The sequence below is a fragment of the Scyliorhinus torazame genome, chromosome 18 (assembly GCF_047496885.1).
Source record: "Scyliorhinus torazame isolate Kashiwa2021f chromosome 18, sScyTor2.1, whole genome shotgun sequence".
NCBI lineage: Eukaryota > Metazoa > Chordata > Chondrichthyes > Carcharhiniformes > Scyliorhinidae > Scyliorhinus > Scyliorhinus torazame.
In genome coordinates, this window is record NC_092724.1 from 167,117,343 (window position 1) to 167,132,876 (window position 15,534).

Consider the following 15,534-nt stretch of genomic DNA (forward strand, 5'->3'; position numbering starts at 1 on the left):
TTCTATACAGCTGCAACATGACTTGCCAATTCTTATACTCAATGCCCCGGCCAATGAAGGCAAGCATGCTGTATGCCTTCTTGACTACCTTCTCCACCTGTGTTGCCCCTTTCAATGACCTGTGGACCTGTACTCCTAGATCTCTTTGACTTTCAATACTCTTGAGGGTTCTACCATTCACTGTATATTCCCTACCTGCATTAGACCTCCCAAAATGCATTACCTCACATTTGTCCGGATTAAACTCCATCTGCCATCACTCCGCCCAAGTCTCCAAACAATCTAAATCCTGCTGTATCCTCTGACAGTCCTCAACGCTATCCGCAATTCCACCAACCTGTGTCGTCTGCAAACTTACTAATCAGACCAGTTACGTTTTCCTCCAAATCATTTATATATACTACAAACAGCAACGGTCCCAGCACTGATCTCTGTGGAACACCACTGGTCACAGCCCTCCAATTAGAAAAGCATCCTTCCATTGCTACTCTCTGCCTTCTATGACCTAGCCAGTTCTGTATCCACCTTGCCAGCTCACCCCTGATCTCGTGTGACTTCACCTTTTGTACTAGTCTACCATGAGGGACCTTGTCAAAGGCCTTACTGAAGTCCATATAGACAACATCCACTACCCTACCTGCATCAATCATCTTAGTGACCTCCTCGAAAAACTCTATCAAGTTAGTGAGACACGATCTTCCCTTCACAAAACCATGCTGCCTCTCACTAATACGTCCATTTGCTTCCAAATGGGAGTAGATCCTGTCTCGAAGAATTCTCTCCAGTAATTTCCCTACCACTGAAGTAAGGCTCACCGGCCTGTAGTTCCCCGGATAATCCTTGCTACCCTTTTTTTTTTAAATAAATATTTTATTGAAAATTTTTGGTCAACCAACACAGTACATTGTGCATCCTTTACACAATATTATAACAACACAAATAACAATGACCTATTTTATAAACAGAAAATGAATAAATAATAAATAACAAAAATGAAAACTAACCCTAATTGGCAACTGCCTTATCACAAGTAACACTCTCCAAAAATATAATTTAACAGTCCAATATATAATTATCTGTCGCAACGACCTATACATATTATACAGTATATATTAACAACCCTAAGAGTCCTTCTGGTTCCTCCCCCCCCCCCCCCCCCCCCCTCCTCCTCCCGATCCTGGGCTGCTGCCTTCTTTTTTCCATTCCATCTATCTTTCTGCGAGGTATTCGACGAACGGTTGCCACCGCCTGGTGAACCCTTGAGCCGACCCCCTTAGAACGAACTTAATCCGCTCTAGCTTTATAAACCCCGCCATGTCATTTATCCAGGTCTCCACCCCCGGGGGCTTGGCTTCTTTCCACATTAACAATATCCTGCGCCGGGCTACTAGGGACGCAAAGGCCAAAACATCAGCCTCTCTCGCCTCCTGCACTCCCGGCTCTTGTGCAACCCCAAATATAGCCAACCCCCAGCTTGGTTCGACCCGGACCCCCACTACTTTTGAAAGCACCTTTGTCACCCCCATCCAAAACCCCTGTAGTGCCGGGCATGACCAAAACATATGGGTATGATTCGCTGGGCTTCTCGAGCACCTCGCACACCTATCCTCCACCCCCAAAAATTTACTGAGCCGTGCTCCAGTCATATGCGCCCTGTGTAATACCTTAAACTGAATCAGGCTTAGCCTGGCACACGAGGACGACGAGTTTACCCTGCTTAGGGCATCTGCCCACAGCCCCTCCTCGATCTCCTCCCCCAGCTCTTCTTCCCATTTCCCTTTTAGTTCATCTACCATAGTCTCCCCTTCGTCCCTCATTTCCCTATATATATATCTGACACCTTACCATCCCCCACCCATGTCTCTGAGATCACTCTATCCTGCACCTCTTGTGTCGGGAGCTGCGGGAATTCCCTCACCTGTTGCCTCGCAAAAGCCCTCAGTTGCATATACTTGAATGCATTCCCTTGGGGCAACCCATATTTCTCGGTCAGCGCTCCCAGACTCGCGAACTTCCCATCCACAAACAGATCTTTCAGTTGCGTTATTCCTGCTCTTTGCCACATTCCATATCCCCCATCCATTCCCCCCGGGGCAAACCTATGGTTGTTTCTTATCGGGGACCCCCCCAAGGCTCCAGTCTTTCCCGTATGCCGTCTCCACTGTCCCCAAATCTTCAGTGTAGCCACCACCACCGGGCTTGTGGTGTAGTTCCTCGGTGAGAACGGCAATGGGGCTGTCACCATAGCCTGTAGGCTAGTCCCCCTACAGGACGCCCTCTCTAATCTCTTCCACGCCGCTCCCTCCTCCTCTCCCATCCACTTACTCACCATTGAAATATTAGCGGCCCAATAATACTCACTTAGGCTCGGTAGTGCCAGCCCCCCACTATCCCTGCTACGCTGTAAGAATCCCTTCCTCACTCTCGGGGTCTTCCCGGCCCAGACAAAACCCATGATGCTCTTTTCAATCCTTTTAAAAAAAGCCTTCGTGATCACCACCGGGAGGCACTGAAACACAAAGAGGAATCTCGGGAGGACCACCATCTTAACCGCCTGCACCCTCCCTGCCAGTGACAGGGATACCATATCCCAACTCTTGAAATCCTCCTCCATTTGTTCCACCAACCGCGTTAAATTTAACCTATGCAATGTGCCCCAATTCTTAGCTATCTGGATCCCCTGGTAACGAAAGTCCCTTGTTACCTTCCTCAACGGTAGGTCCTCTATTTCTCTACTCTGCTCCCCTGGATGCACCACAAACAACTCACTTTTCCCCATGTTCAATTTATACCCTGAAAAATCCCCAAACTCCCCAAGTATCCGCATTATTTCTGGCATCCCCTCCGCCGGGTCTGCCACGTATAGTAGCAAATCGTCCGCATACAAAGATACCCGGTGTTCTTCTCCTCCTCTAAGTACTCCCCTCCACTTCTTGGAACCCCTCAACGCTATCGCCAGGGGCTCAATCGCCAGTGCAAACAATAATGGGGACAGAGGGCATCCCTGCCTTGTCCCTCTATGGAGCCGAAAATATGCAGATCCCCGTCCATTCGTGACCACGCTCGCCATCGGGGCCCTATACAACAGCTGCACCCATCTAACATACCCCTCTCCAAAACCAAATCTCCTCAACACCTCCCACAAATAATCCCACTCCACTCTACCAAATGCTTTCTCGGCATCCATCGCCACTACTATCTCCGTTTCCCCCTCTGGTGGGGGCCATCATCATTACCCCTAACAGCCTCCGTATATTCGTGTTCAGCTGTCTCCCCTTCACAAACCCAGTTTGGTCCTCGTGGACCACCCCCGGGACACATTCCTCTATTCTCATTGCCATTACCTTGGCCAGGATCTTGGCATCTACATTTAGGAGGGAAATAGGTCTATAGGACCCGCATTGTAGCGGGTCCTTTTCCTTCTTTAAGAGAAGCGATATCGTTGCTTCAGACATAGTCGGGGGCAGTTGTCCCCTTTCCTTTGCCTCATTAAAGGTCCTCGTCAATACCGGGGCGAGCAAGTCCACATATTTTCTATGGAATTCGACTGGGAATCCATCCGGTCCCGGGGCCTTTCCCGCCTGCATGCTCCTAATTCCTTTCACCACTTCTTCTACCTCGATCTGTGCTCCCAGTCCCACCCTTTCCTGCTCTTCCACCTTGGGAAATTCCAGCCGATCCAAGAAGCCCATCATTCTCTCCCTCCCATCCGGGGGTTGAGCTTCATATAATTTTTTATAAAATGTCTTGAACACTCCATTCACTCTCTCCGCTCCCCGCTCCATCTCTCCTTCCTCATCCCTCACTCCCCCTATTTCCCTCGCTGCTCCCCTTTTCCTCAATTGGTGTGCCAGCAACCTGCTCGCCTTCTCCCCATATTCATACTGTACACCCTGTGCCTTCCTCCATTGTGCCTCTGCAATGCCCGTAGTCAGCAAGTCAAATTCTACATGTAGCCTTTGCCTTTCCCTGTACAGTCCCTCCTCCGGTGCTTCCGCATATTGTCTGTCCACCCTCAAAAGTTCTTGCAGCAACCGCTCCCGTTCCTTACTCCCCTGCTTCCCTTTATGTGCCCTTATTGATATCAGCTCCCCTCTAACCACCGCCTTCAGCGCCTCCCAGACCACTCCCACCTGGACCTCCCCATTATCATTGAGTTCCAAGTACTTTTCAATGCATCCCCTCACCCTTAGACACACCCCCTCATCCGCCATTAGTCCCATGTCCATTCTCCAGGCTGGGCGCCCTCCTGTTTCCTCCCCTATCTCCAAGTCTACCCAGTGTGGAGCGTGATCCGAAATGGCTATAGCCGTATACTCCGTTCCCCTCACCTTCGGGATCAACGCCCTTCCCAGCACAAAAAAGTCTATTCGCGAGTAGACTTTATGGACATAGGAGAAAAACGAGAACTCCTTACTCCTAGGTCTGCTAAATCTCCACGGGTCTACACCTCCCATCTGCTCCATAAAATCTTTAAGTACCTTGGCTGCTGCCGGCCTCCTTCCAGTCATAGACTTCGACCTATCCAGCCCTGGTTCCAACACCGTATTAAAATCTCCCCCCATTATCAGCTTTCCCACCTCTAGGTCCGGGATGCGTCCTAGCATCCGCCTCATAAAATTGGCATCATCCCAGTTCGGGGCATATACGTTTACCAAAACCACCATCTCCCCCTGTCGTTTGCCACTCACCATCACGTATCTGCCCCCGTTATCCGCCACTATAGTCTTTGCCTCGAACATTACCCGCTTCCCCACTAATATAGCCACCCCCCTGTTTTTCGCATCTAGCCCCGAATGGAACACCTGCCCCACCCATCCTTTGCGTAGCCTAACCTGGTCTATCAGTTTCAGGTGCGTTTCCTGTAACATATCCACATCTGCCTTAAGTTTCTTAAGGCGTGCGAGTACCCGTGCCCTCTTTATCAGCCCGTTCAGCCCTCTCACGTTCCACGTGATCAGCCGGGCTGGGGGGCTTCCTACCCCCCCTTGTCGATTAGCCATCCCCTTTTTCCAGCTCCTCACCCGGTTCCCACGCAGCTGTATCTCCCCCAGGCGGTGGCCCCCCCGCCCATCCCCTCCCATACCAGCTCCCCCCTCTCCCCAGCAGCAGCAACCCAGTAATTCCCACCCCCCCCCCCCCCCCCCCCCCGCTAGCGTAATTACTCCCCCCATGTTGCTCCCAGAAGTCAGCAAACTCTGGCCGACCTCGGCTTCCCCCCGTGACCTCGGCTCGCACCGTGCGACGCCCCCTCCTTCCTGCTTCCCTATTCCCGCCATGATTATCATAGCGCGGGAACCAAGCCCGTGCTTCTCCCTTGGCCCCGCCCCCAATGGCCAACGCCCCATCTCCTCCACCTCCCCACCTGTGGAAGAGAGAAAAGTTACCACATCGCAGGATTAGTACATAAAACTCCTCTTTCCCCCCTTTTTAACCCCCCTCTTCGCCCCCCACATTCGCCCCACCACTTTGTTCAAACGTTCTTTTTAATAACCCGCTCATTCCAGTTTTTCTTCAACAATAAAAGTCCACGCTTCATCCGCCGTCTCAAAGTAGTGGTGCCTCCCTCGATATGTGACCCACAGTCTTGCCGGTTGCAGCATTCCAAATTTTATCTTCTTTTTATGAAGCACCGCCTTGGCCCGATTAAAGCTCTCCCTCCTTCTCGCCACCTCCGCACTCCAGTCTTGATAAACGCGGATCACCGCATTCTCCCATTTACTGCTCCGAGTTTTCTTTGCCCATCTAAGGACCATTTCTCTATCCTTAAAACGGAGGAATCTCACCACTATGGCTCTGGGAATTTCTCCTGCTCTCGGTCCTCGCGCCATCACTCGGTATGCTCCCTCCACCTCCAACGGACCCGCCGGGGCCTCCACTCCCATTAACGAGTGCAGCATCGTGCTCACATATGCCCCAACGTCCGCTCCCTCCGCACCTTCAGGAAGACCAAGAATCCTCAGGTTGTTCCTCCTTGCGTTGTTCTCCAGTGCCTCCAACTTTTCCACACATCGTTTCTGATGTGCCTCATGCGTCTCCGTCTTCACCACCAGGCCCTGTATGTCGTCCTCATTCTCGGCTGCCTTTGCCTTCACGACCCGAAGCTCCCGCTCCTGGGTCTTTTGTTCCTCCTTTAGCCCTTCGATCGCCTGTAGTATCGGGGCCAACAGCTCTTTCTTCATTTCCTTTTTGAGCTCTTCCACACAGCATTTCAGGAACTCTTGTTGTTCAGGGCCCCATGTTAAACTGCCACCTTCCGACGCCATCTTGGTTTTTGCTTGCCTTCCTTGCCGCTGTTCTAAAGGATCCACTGCAATCCGGCCAATTTCTCCTTCTTTTTTCATCCGTATCCAGGGGGGATTCCCTTCTGGTTTACCGCACAGTGTTTTTAGCCGTCAAAATTGCCGTTGGGGCTCCTATCAAGAGCCCAAAAGTCCGTTTCACGGGAGCTGCCGAAACGTGCGACTCAGCTGGTCATCGCCGCACCCGGAAGTCTCTTGCTACCCTTCTTAAACAGAGGAACAACATTGGCTATTCTCCAGTCCTCCGGGACATCCCCTGAAGACAGTGAGGATCCAAAGATTTCTGTCAAGGCCTCAGCAATTTCCTCTCCAGCCTCCTTCAGTATTCTGGGGTAGATCCCATCAGGCCCTGGGGACTTATCTACCTTAATATTTTTTAAGACACCCAACCCCTTGTCTTTTTGGATCTCAATGTGACCCAGGCTATCTACACCCCCTTCTCCAGACTCAACATCTACCAATTTCTTCTCTTTGGTGAATACTGATGCAAAGTATTCATTTAGTACCTCGCCCATTTCCTCTGGCTGCACACATAGATTCCCTTGCCTATCCTTCAGTGGGCCAACCTTTTCCCTGGCTACCCTCTTGCTTTTTATGTACGTGTAAAAAGCCTTGGGATTTTCCTTAACCCTCGTGGTTTAAATACAAAGAAGAGTTGTGATAGCTTGCTCAGTTTCCCTTTGGGATTTGGTTTGCGCAGTACTTGCCAGATCATAACACTAGCTAGAAATGTAAAAGCAAGAGTTTCTATAAATAATCTTTTATTGTCACAAGTATGAAGTTACTGTGAAAAGCCCCTAGTCACCACATTCCAGCGCCTGTTCGGAGAGGTTGGTACAGGAATTGAACCCGTGCTGCTGGCCTTGTTCTGCATCACAAACCAGCTGTCTAGCCCACTGTGCTAAACCAACCTAAACCAAGTTGGTTTAGCTCAGTGGGCTAGACAGTTGAGAGTGGGAATTAATTACATGGATAATAAGGAAATGGCAGATGAAATGAAGATATTTTGCTTGTCTTCACTATAGAGGATACAAAAAACATTCCAGTAATATCTGCAAATCAGGACGTGGAGGGGAGAGCGGAACCCGGTGAAATGACAATCACCAGGGAAGCTGTGCTGAGCAAACAGATGGAGCTGCAACTGACACGTCTCCGAGCCCGGATGGACTTCACTCTAGGGCTGTAAAAGAGGGGCTGATGCGTTGGCGTTAATTTTCCACAATTCACTAGATTCTGGAAAGTAGCAAATATTAACCCCTCTATTCAAGACGGGAGTGGGACAGAAAACAGGAAACTACAGGCTAGTTAGCTTGATGTCTGTGCGTGGAAGGTGTTATAATCAATCGTCAAAGAGGTTATAGCTGGGCACTTAGAGAAACTCAAGGTCATTGGGAAGAGTCAGCATTTCTTTTTGAGAAAGGGAAAACACATTTAACCAATTTATTGGAGTTCTTTGAAGGAGTAACATGCGCTGTGGATAGAGGGGAGCCTGTAGATGTACAGTACTTGGATTTCCAGCAGGCATTTGATAAGGTGCAACATTAAAAAAAAATAAAAGCTCGCGGTGCCGGGGAGAGCTCGCGGTGCCGGGCAGAGCTCGCGGTGCCGGGGAGAGCTCGCGGTGCCGGGGAGAGCTCGCGGTGCCGGGGAGAGCTCGCGGTGCCGGGGAGAGCTCGCGGTGCCGGGCAGAGCTCGCGGTGCCGGGCAGAGCTCGCGGTGCCGGGCAGAGCTCGCGGTGCCGGGCAGAGCTCGCGGTGCCGGGCAGAGCTCGCGGTGCCGGGGAGAGCTCGCGGTGCCGGGGAGAGCTCGCGGTGCCGGGGAGAGCTCGCGGTGCCGGGGAGAGCTCGCGGTGCCGGGGAGAGCTCGCGGTGCCGGGCAGAGCTCGCGGTGCCGGGGAGAGCTCGCGGTGCCGGGCAGAGCTCGCGGTGCCGGGGAGAGCTCGCGGTGCCGGGGAGAGCTCGCGGTGCCGGGCAGAGCTCGCGGTGCCGGGGAGAGCTCGCGGTGCCGGGGAGAGCTCGCGGTGCCGGGCAGAGCTCGCGGTGTTGGGGAGAGCTCGCGGTGCCGGGGAGAGCTCGCGGTGCCGGGCAGAGCTCGCGGTGTTGGGGAGAGCTCGCGGTGCCGGGCAGAGCTCGCGGTGCCGGGGAGAGCTCGCGGTGTTGGGGAGAGCTCGCGGTGCCGGGCAGAGCTCGCGGTGCCGGGGAGAGCTCGCGGTGCCGGGGAGAGCTCGCGGTGCCGGGCAGAGCTCGCGGTGCCGGGGAGAGCTCGCGGTGCCGGGGAGAGCTCGCGGTGCCGGGGAGAGCTCGCGGTGCCGGGCAGAGCTCGCGGTGCCGGGGAGAGCTCGCGGTGCCGGGCAGAGCTCGCGGTGCCGGGGAGAGCTCGCGGTGCCGGGGAGAGCTCGCGGTGCCGGGGAGAGCTCGCGGTGCCGGGGAGAGCTCGCGGTGCCGGGGAGAGCTCGCGGTGCCGGGGAGAGCTCGCGGTGCCGGGGAGAGCTCGCGGTGCCGGGGAGAGCTCGCGGTGCCGGGGAGAGCTCGCGGTGCCGGGCAGAGCTCGCGGTGCCGGGGAGAGCTCGCGGTGCCGGGCAGAGCTCGCGGTGCCGGGGAGAGCTCGCGGTGCCGGGGAGAGCTCGCGGTGCCGGGCAGAGCTCGCGGTGCCGGGGAGAGCTCGCGGTGCCGGGGAGAGCTCGCGGTGCCGGGCAGAGCTCGCGGTGTTGGGGAGAGCTCGCGGTGCCGGGGAGAGCTCGCGGTGCCGGGCAGAGCTCGCGGTGTTGGGGAGAGCTCGCGGTGCCGGGCAGAGCTCGCGGTGCCGGGGAGAGCTCGCGGTGTTGGGGAGAGCTCGCGGTGCCGGGCAGAGCTCGCGGTGCCGGGGAGAGCTCGCGGTGCCGGGGAGAGCTCGCGGTGCCGGGCAGAGCTCGCGGTGCCGGGGAGAGCTCGCGGTGCCGGGGAGAGCTCGCGGTGCCGGGGAGAGCTCGCGGTGCCGGGCAGAGCTCGCGGTGCCGGGGAGAGCTCGCGGTGCCGGGCAGAGCTCGCGGTGCCGGGGAGAGCTCGCGGTGCCGGGGAGAGCTCGCGGTGCCGGGCAGAGCTCGCGGTGCCGGGGAGAGCTCGCGGTGCCGGGGAGAGCTCGCGGTGCCGGGGAGAGCTCGCGGTGCCGGGCAGAGCTCGCGGTGCCGGGCAGAGCTCGCGGTGCCGGGCAGAGCTCGCGGTGCCGGGGAGAGCTCGCGGTGCCGGGGAGAGCTCGCGGTGTTGGGGAGAGCTCGCGGTGCCGGGCAGAGCTCGCGGTGCCGGGGAGAGCTCGCGGTGCCGGGCAGAGCTCGCGGTGCCGGGGAGAGCTCGCGGTGCCGGGGAGAGCTCGCGGTGCCGGGCAGAGCTCGCGGTGCCGGGCAGAGCTCGCGGTGCCGGGGAGAGCTCGCGGTGCCGGGGAGAGCTCGCGGTGCCGGGCAGAGCTCGCGGTGCCGGGCAGAGCTCGCGGTGCCGGGGAGAGCTCGCGGTGCCGGGCAGAGCTCGCGGTGCCGGGGAGAGCTCGCGGTGCCGGGGAGAGCTCGCGGTGCCGGGCAGAGCTCGCGGTGTTGGGGAGAGCTCGCGGTGCCGGGCAGAGCTCGCGGTGCCGGGCAGAGCTCGCGGTGCCGGGGAGAGCTCGCGGTGCCGGGGAGAGCTCGCGGTGCCGGGCAGAGCTCGCGGTGCCGGGGAGAGCTCGCGGTGCCGGGCAGAGCTCGCGGTGTTGGGGAGAGCTCGCGGTGTTGGGGAGAGCTCGCGGTGTTGGGGAGAGCTCGCGGTGCCGGGGAGAGCTCGCGGTGCCGGGCAGAGCTCGCGGTGCCGGGGAGAGCTCGCGGTGTTGGGGAGAGCTCGCGGTGTTGGGGAGAGCTCGCGGTGTTGGGGAGAGCTCGCGGTGTTGGGGAGAGCTCGCGGTGCCGGGCAGAGCTCGCGGTGCCGGGGAGAGCTCGCGGTGCCGGGCAGAGCTCGCGGTGCCGGGCAGAGCTCGCGGTGCCGGGGAGAGCTCGCGGTGCCGGGCAGAGCTCGCGGTGTTGGGGAGAGCTCGCGGTGTTGGGGAGAGCTCGCGGTGCCGGGGAGAGCTCGCGGTGTTGGGGAGAGCTCGCGGTGCCGGGCAGAGCTCGCGGTGTTGGGGAGAGCTCGCGGTGTTGGGGAGAGCTCGCGGTGTTGGGGAGAGCTCGCGGTGTTGGGGAGAGCTCGCGGTGTTGGGGAGAGCTCGCGGTGTTGGGGAGAGCTCGCGGTGTTGGGGAGAGCTCGCGGTGCCGGGCAGAGCTCGCGGTGTTGGGGAGAGCTCGCGGTGCCGGGGAGAGCTCGCGGTGTTGGGGATAACATATACAGAAGGTTGGCTGGCAGAAAACAATGCATTAATGGGTTGTTTTCTGATTGGCAGGATGCAAAGAGTGGAGTCCCTCAATGACTTGAAGGTATGGTAGCTAAATTTGCAGGTGACACAAAGATGGGTAGGGAAGTGTGTTGGGCGAACATCTGGTAGATGAAGTATAATGTGGGAAAATGTGAAGTTGTTCACTTTGGGAGGAAGAATACAAAAGCAGAGTGTTACTTTAATGGACGAATGCAGAATTGCAAGGTGCAAAGGGATCTAGTGCACAAGTCACAAAGTTGGAACGCAGTACAAATAATTCAGGCTAATTACACGAGGAATTGGTCATTAAAAAAAAAGTTTCCGTTATACAGGGCATTGATTGGAGAGACCATTGGGGTGGTTAGCACTTCTGCCTCACAGCTACGGCGACCCAGGGCGACGCTGTGACACAGTGGTTAGCACTACTGCATCACAGCTACAGCGACACGGGTTCAATTCCGGCCTCCGGTGTCTGTGCGGAGTCTGCACGTTCTCCCAGTGTGTGCGTGGGTTTCCCCCCACAGTCCAAAGACGTGCAGGTTAGGTGGATTGGCCATAATAAATTGTCCATAGTGTCCAAAAAGGTTAGGTGGGGTTATGGGGATAGGGTGGAGGCCTGGGTTTAAGTAGGGTGTTCTTTCCAAGGGCCGTGCAGACTCGATGGGCCGAATGGCCTCCTTCTGCACTGTAAATTCTAATACTGTGTACAGTTTTGGTTTTATTTAAGGATGTGCGTTGGAGGCAGAGGCGGTTTACTAGATTGAGCGGGTTGTCGTGAGGAAAGGTTAGACAGAATGGGCTTGTTTCCAGAGGAGACAGAGAGAATATCAGATCCTGAACATTGTTGACCAGGCGGGTGTGGAAAATATGTTTCCTCTTGTGGGTGAGTCTAGGGGGCACTGTTTTAAAATTCTGAGTTGCCCTTTTAGGACAGCGATGAGGAGAGAGGTTTTCTTTGAGGGTTGTAAGACTTTGGAACTCTCTCTGGAGGCGGGGGCGTCTCTGGAGGCGGGGGCGTCTCTGGAGGCGGGGGCGTCTCTGGAGGCGGGGGCGTCTCTGGAGGCGGGGGCGTCTCTGGAGGCGGGGGCGTCTCTGGAGGCGGGGGCGTCTCTGGAGGCGGGAGCGTGTCTGGAGGCGGGAGCGTGTCTGGAGGCGGGAGCGTGTCTGGAGGCGGGGGCGTGTCTGGAGGCAGGTGAATCATTATGTTTGAGGCACAGGTAGATTAATTATTTTGCTGAACAAGAATATACGGTGTTGGGAGTAGGTGGGAATATGGAATTCGGAAAAATACACCGATCAGCCATGACCTTAATGAATGGCGGAGCAAGCTTGAAGGGCAAATGGCCCGCTTCTCTCAATTCATTTGTTTGTATGTCGGAGGGCAGTACTGAGGGAACGTCGCACTGTCAGAGAGGTAATACCATGCAGTCTTTGAGCTGGGATGTGAAGCCTGTCTGCCAATTCTGTGGATGCAACAGTAATTTTGGAAGAAGGGATTGTCAGGTCTCGTGTCCGAGCCATCATTCCTCCAGAAAGATTCTGGGAGCTTGCTGTGCACGGTATAGATAAATACAGCAGCAATTCTGTAGCAAGTGGGTAGCAGCAGAGAATTTCTAGCCTTGAGTTTGATGTTGGTGCTTACCTGTGGGATGATGGTGAGTTTTGATCGGAGATCGTGAAGCCCAATATCTGCGATCTTCACTCCATCAATTACGATCTCCCCTTCCGCTGCCTCGATGATTCTGAAGAGGCAGAGAGTCATCGAGGATTTACCAGCTCCTGTCCGCCCGACAATACCAACCTAAATATATATACACCATTAACAGTACAGGTGCAATGTAGTGGGTGTACACAGCTCCAACCTGCTACGTCCACCCTGTTTCACTGACCAGCCATACAGGAGTATTCTCCTCCCCTCTGGCCCCAAAGAACAATGGCCAGATATCTACCCTTACCCACGCTCGTCTCGCAGCTTCCCCAGCCCTCATTAAACCTTTACCTGAGCTGCCCAGTTCCTAAACACCAGCTCGTCACTGGCCCATTTGCTAATAAGACATTTCCCCATCCTTTTGGTTTAATTCTCGGCCTACACAGACTGCTATTAAGATAAATTCTTTCTCCCCACTTCCCTTTCAATAGGATCTTACAACACAGAACGAGGATCTTTGCAAGATCGATCCCGTTCGTCCCATAGCCCCAATTCTTTCCTTAAATTCTAATTTCCTTTTGAAGGTTCAAATCTGTTATTTTAAGCTACTTTTCAGCTGGTGTATCCACATCGCTATAACTCGCGCACCCATATCTCACCACATAAAATATCTCACCTCCCCGGTGTTCTTTTGCCAGATTTATTCTTTGATGGCATTTGTCGCCCATCCCTAATTATCTTTGAATGGAATATTTCAGAGAGCAATGAAGCGGCAATCACGTGGCTGTGGGTCCAGAGTCACATGTAGGCCAGACTGGGTAAGGATGGCAGATTTCCTTCTTCAAAGGGTATTAATGAACCAGGTGGCTTTTTACAACATTCGACAAATGGTTCCATTGTCATTATTACTGACGCAAGCTTTATAATTCAAGATTTATTTATTAATTCCACAGAGATCAGTGCTGGGACCTTTGCTGTTTGCAGTATATATAAATGATTTGGAGGAAAATGTAACTGGTCTGATTAGTAAGTTTGCGGACGACACAAAGGTTGGTGGAATTGCGGATAGCGATGAGGACTGTCAGAGGATACAGCAGGATTTAGATCGTTTGGAGACTTGGGTGGAGAGGTGGCAGATGGAGTTTAATCCGGACAAATGTGAGGTAATGCATTTTGGAAGGTTTAATACAGGTGGGAAATATACAGTAAAGGGAAGAACCCTTAAGATTATTGATAGGCAGAGGGATCTGGGTCCACAGGTCACAAAGTGGCAATGCAAGTGGAGAAGGTAGTCAAGAAGGCATACGGCATGCTTGCCTTCATTGGCTGGGGCATTTGAGTATAAAAATGGGCAAGTCATGTTGCAGCTGTATAGAACTAGGGCAGCATGGTGGATAGCACTGTGGCTTCACAGCGCCAGGATCCCAGGTTCGATTCCCTGCTGGGTCACTGTCTGTGCGGAGTCTGCACATTCTCCCCGTGTCTGCGTGGGTTTCCTCCGGGTGCTCCGGTTTCCTCCCACAGTCCAAAGACGTGCAGGTTAGGTGGATTGGCCATGATAAATTGCCCTTAGCGACGAAAAAGCTTAGGAGGGGTTATTGGATTACGGGGATGGGGTGGAAGTGAGGGCTTAGGTGGGTCGGTGCAGACTCGATGGGCCGAATGGCCTCCTTCTGCACTGTATGTTCTATGTTCTAACCTTAGGCCACACTTGGAGTATAGTGTTCAATTCTGGTCGCCACACTAGCAGAAGGATGTGGCGGTTTTGGAGAGGGTACCAGGATCAAAACAGAAAGTGCTGGAAAACCTCAGCAGGTCTGGCAGCATCTGTGGGGAGAGAAAAGAGCGAACGTTTCGAGTCCAGGTGACCATTTGTCAAAGCCCTAATGGAGGGCATTAGCTATGAGGAGAAGTTGGATTAACTTGGTCTGTTCTCACTGGAACGATAAGAGATTGAGGGACGACCTCACAGACATCTACAAAATCAAGAGGGGTATGGACAGAGTGGATAGTCAGAGACTTTTCCCCAGGGTAGAGGGGTCAATTACTAAGGGGCATAGGTTTAAGGTGCGAGGGGCAAGGTTTGGAGTAGATGTACGAGGCAAGTTTTTTACGCAGAGGGTAGTGGGTGCCTGGAACTCGCTACCGGAGGAGGTGGTGGAAGCAGGGACGATAGTGATATTTAAGGGGCATCTTGACAAATACATGAATAGGATGGGAATAGAGGGATACGGAAGTGTAGAAGATTGTAGTTTAGACGGGCAGCATGGTCGGCACGGGCTTGGAGGGCCGAAGGGCCTGTTCCTGTGCTGTATCTTTATTTGTAAATTTAAATTACACCAGCTGCTGTGGTGGGATTTGAATTCCTGTCCCCAGAGCACTAGCCTGGGCCTCTGGATTACTGGGCCTCTGGATTACTGGTACTCTGGATTACTGGGCCAGTGACATTACCACTGTGTCACCATCTATGTTATTTTCATGGATGGAATGATCGGTCTGGTCTGTACGCAGAACAATACTTTTCACTGTACCTCGGTATATGTGACACATCAAATCATATTCAATTTAATATACCTGTTATCTGTGCCTCTATTACTGATCCTTCCTGAAATCCGATGCATTGCTACATCTATCTATCCAATCCCGATACCTCACTCTCCCCCATGGCAACACCTCTTTCTCCGCCCGCTCGTCCCAAGGCAAATTCTAACTCCCACTCGAGAGATTCAGGAGTGTGGGGTGGAAATGGTCACATTTCAATATCAAATCGCATTGTTATTTAAACACCTCAGTAAGATAATCTCTCCACCTTCCAAACCCAAGTGAATGCAAAGCAGTAACTGGATAAACAGACAAGAAGTAAAAGGCCCGTGAGCATTATGGACTGTGGGATTTACTGTGTTCCCTGAGGTTCTGGTCATTGGGATGGTTTCTCACACCCACCTTTTCTCCACCGTGCACATTCAGAGAGAGGTCTTTAAGCACCAAGTCTAACCCCTCTCTATACCGCACACTGTATCCATGGAACTCCACATTCCCTGCCTCCGGCCAGGATTCTGGTGGGCGGTTGTCCTCGATCACCCAGGGAGCCTGCAATTAGATATTCGGGTGAACTCTGTGTCTACACTTGGCACCAGTTACATTTCTTGATCTGTGGTGAGGTTGGTGGTGGAATGGGAGGTAATGCATTGAAACAATGATAATCAGGATCCCAGTCTCCTTATCCCTGTGCCGAGT

At 54.2% G+C, this 15,534-nt stretch overlaps 1 protein-coding gene across 4 annotated transcripts in view; it reads right to left on the reverse strand.

Annotated features, from left to right (window-relative positions):
• The window catches only part of abcc3 (ATP-binding cassette, sub-family C (CFTR/MRP), member 3), a 146,932-nt gene that overhangs the window by 6,684 nt on the left and 124,714 nt on the right, over window positions 1-15,534 (reverse strand). For 3 of the 4 annotated variants that reach the window (XM_072483866.1, XM_072483869.1, XM_072483868.1), the window contains 2 exons: window positions 15,241-15,387; window positions 12,292-12,450 (listed from right to left, as the gene is read on the reverse strand). In XM_072483866.1, the coding sequence (XP_072339967.1) occupies window positions 12,292-12,450; window positions 15,241-15,387 (306 nt within the window). The remainder of the gene's footprint in view (window positions 1-12,291; window positions 12,451-15,240; window positions 15,388-15,534) is intronic. The other variant, XR_011936286.1, reaches the window with a different exon arrangement.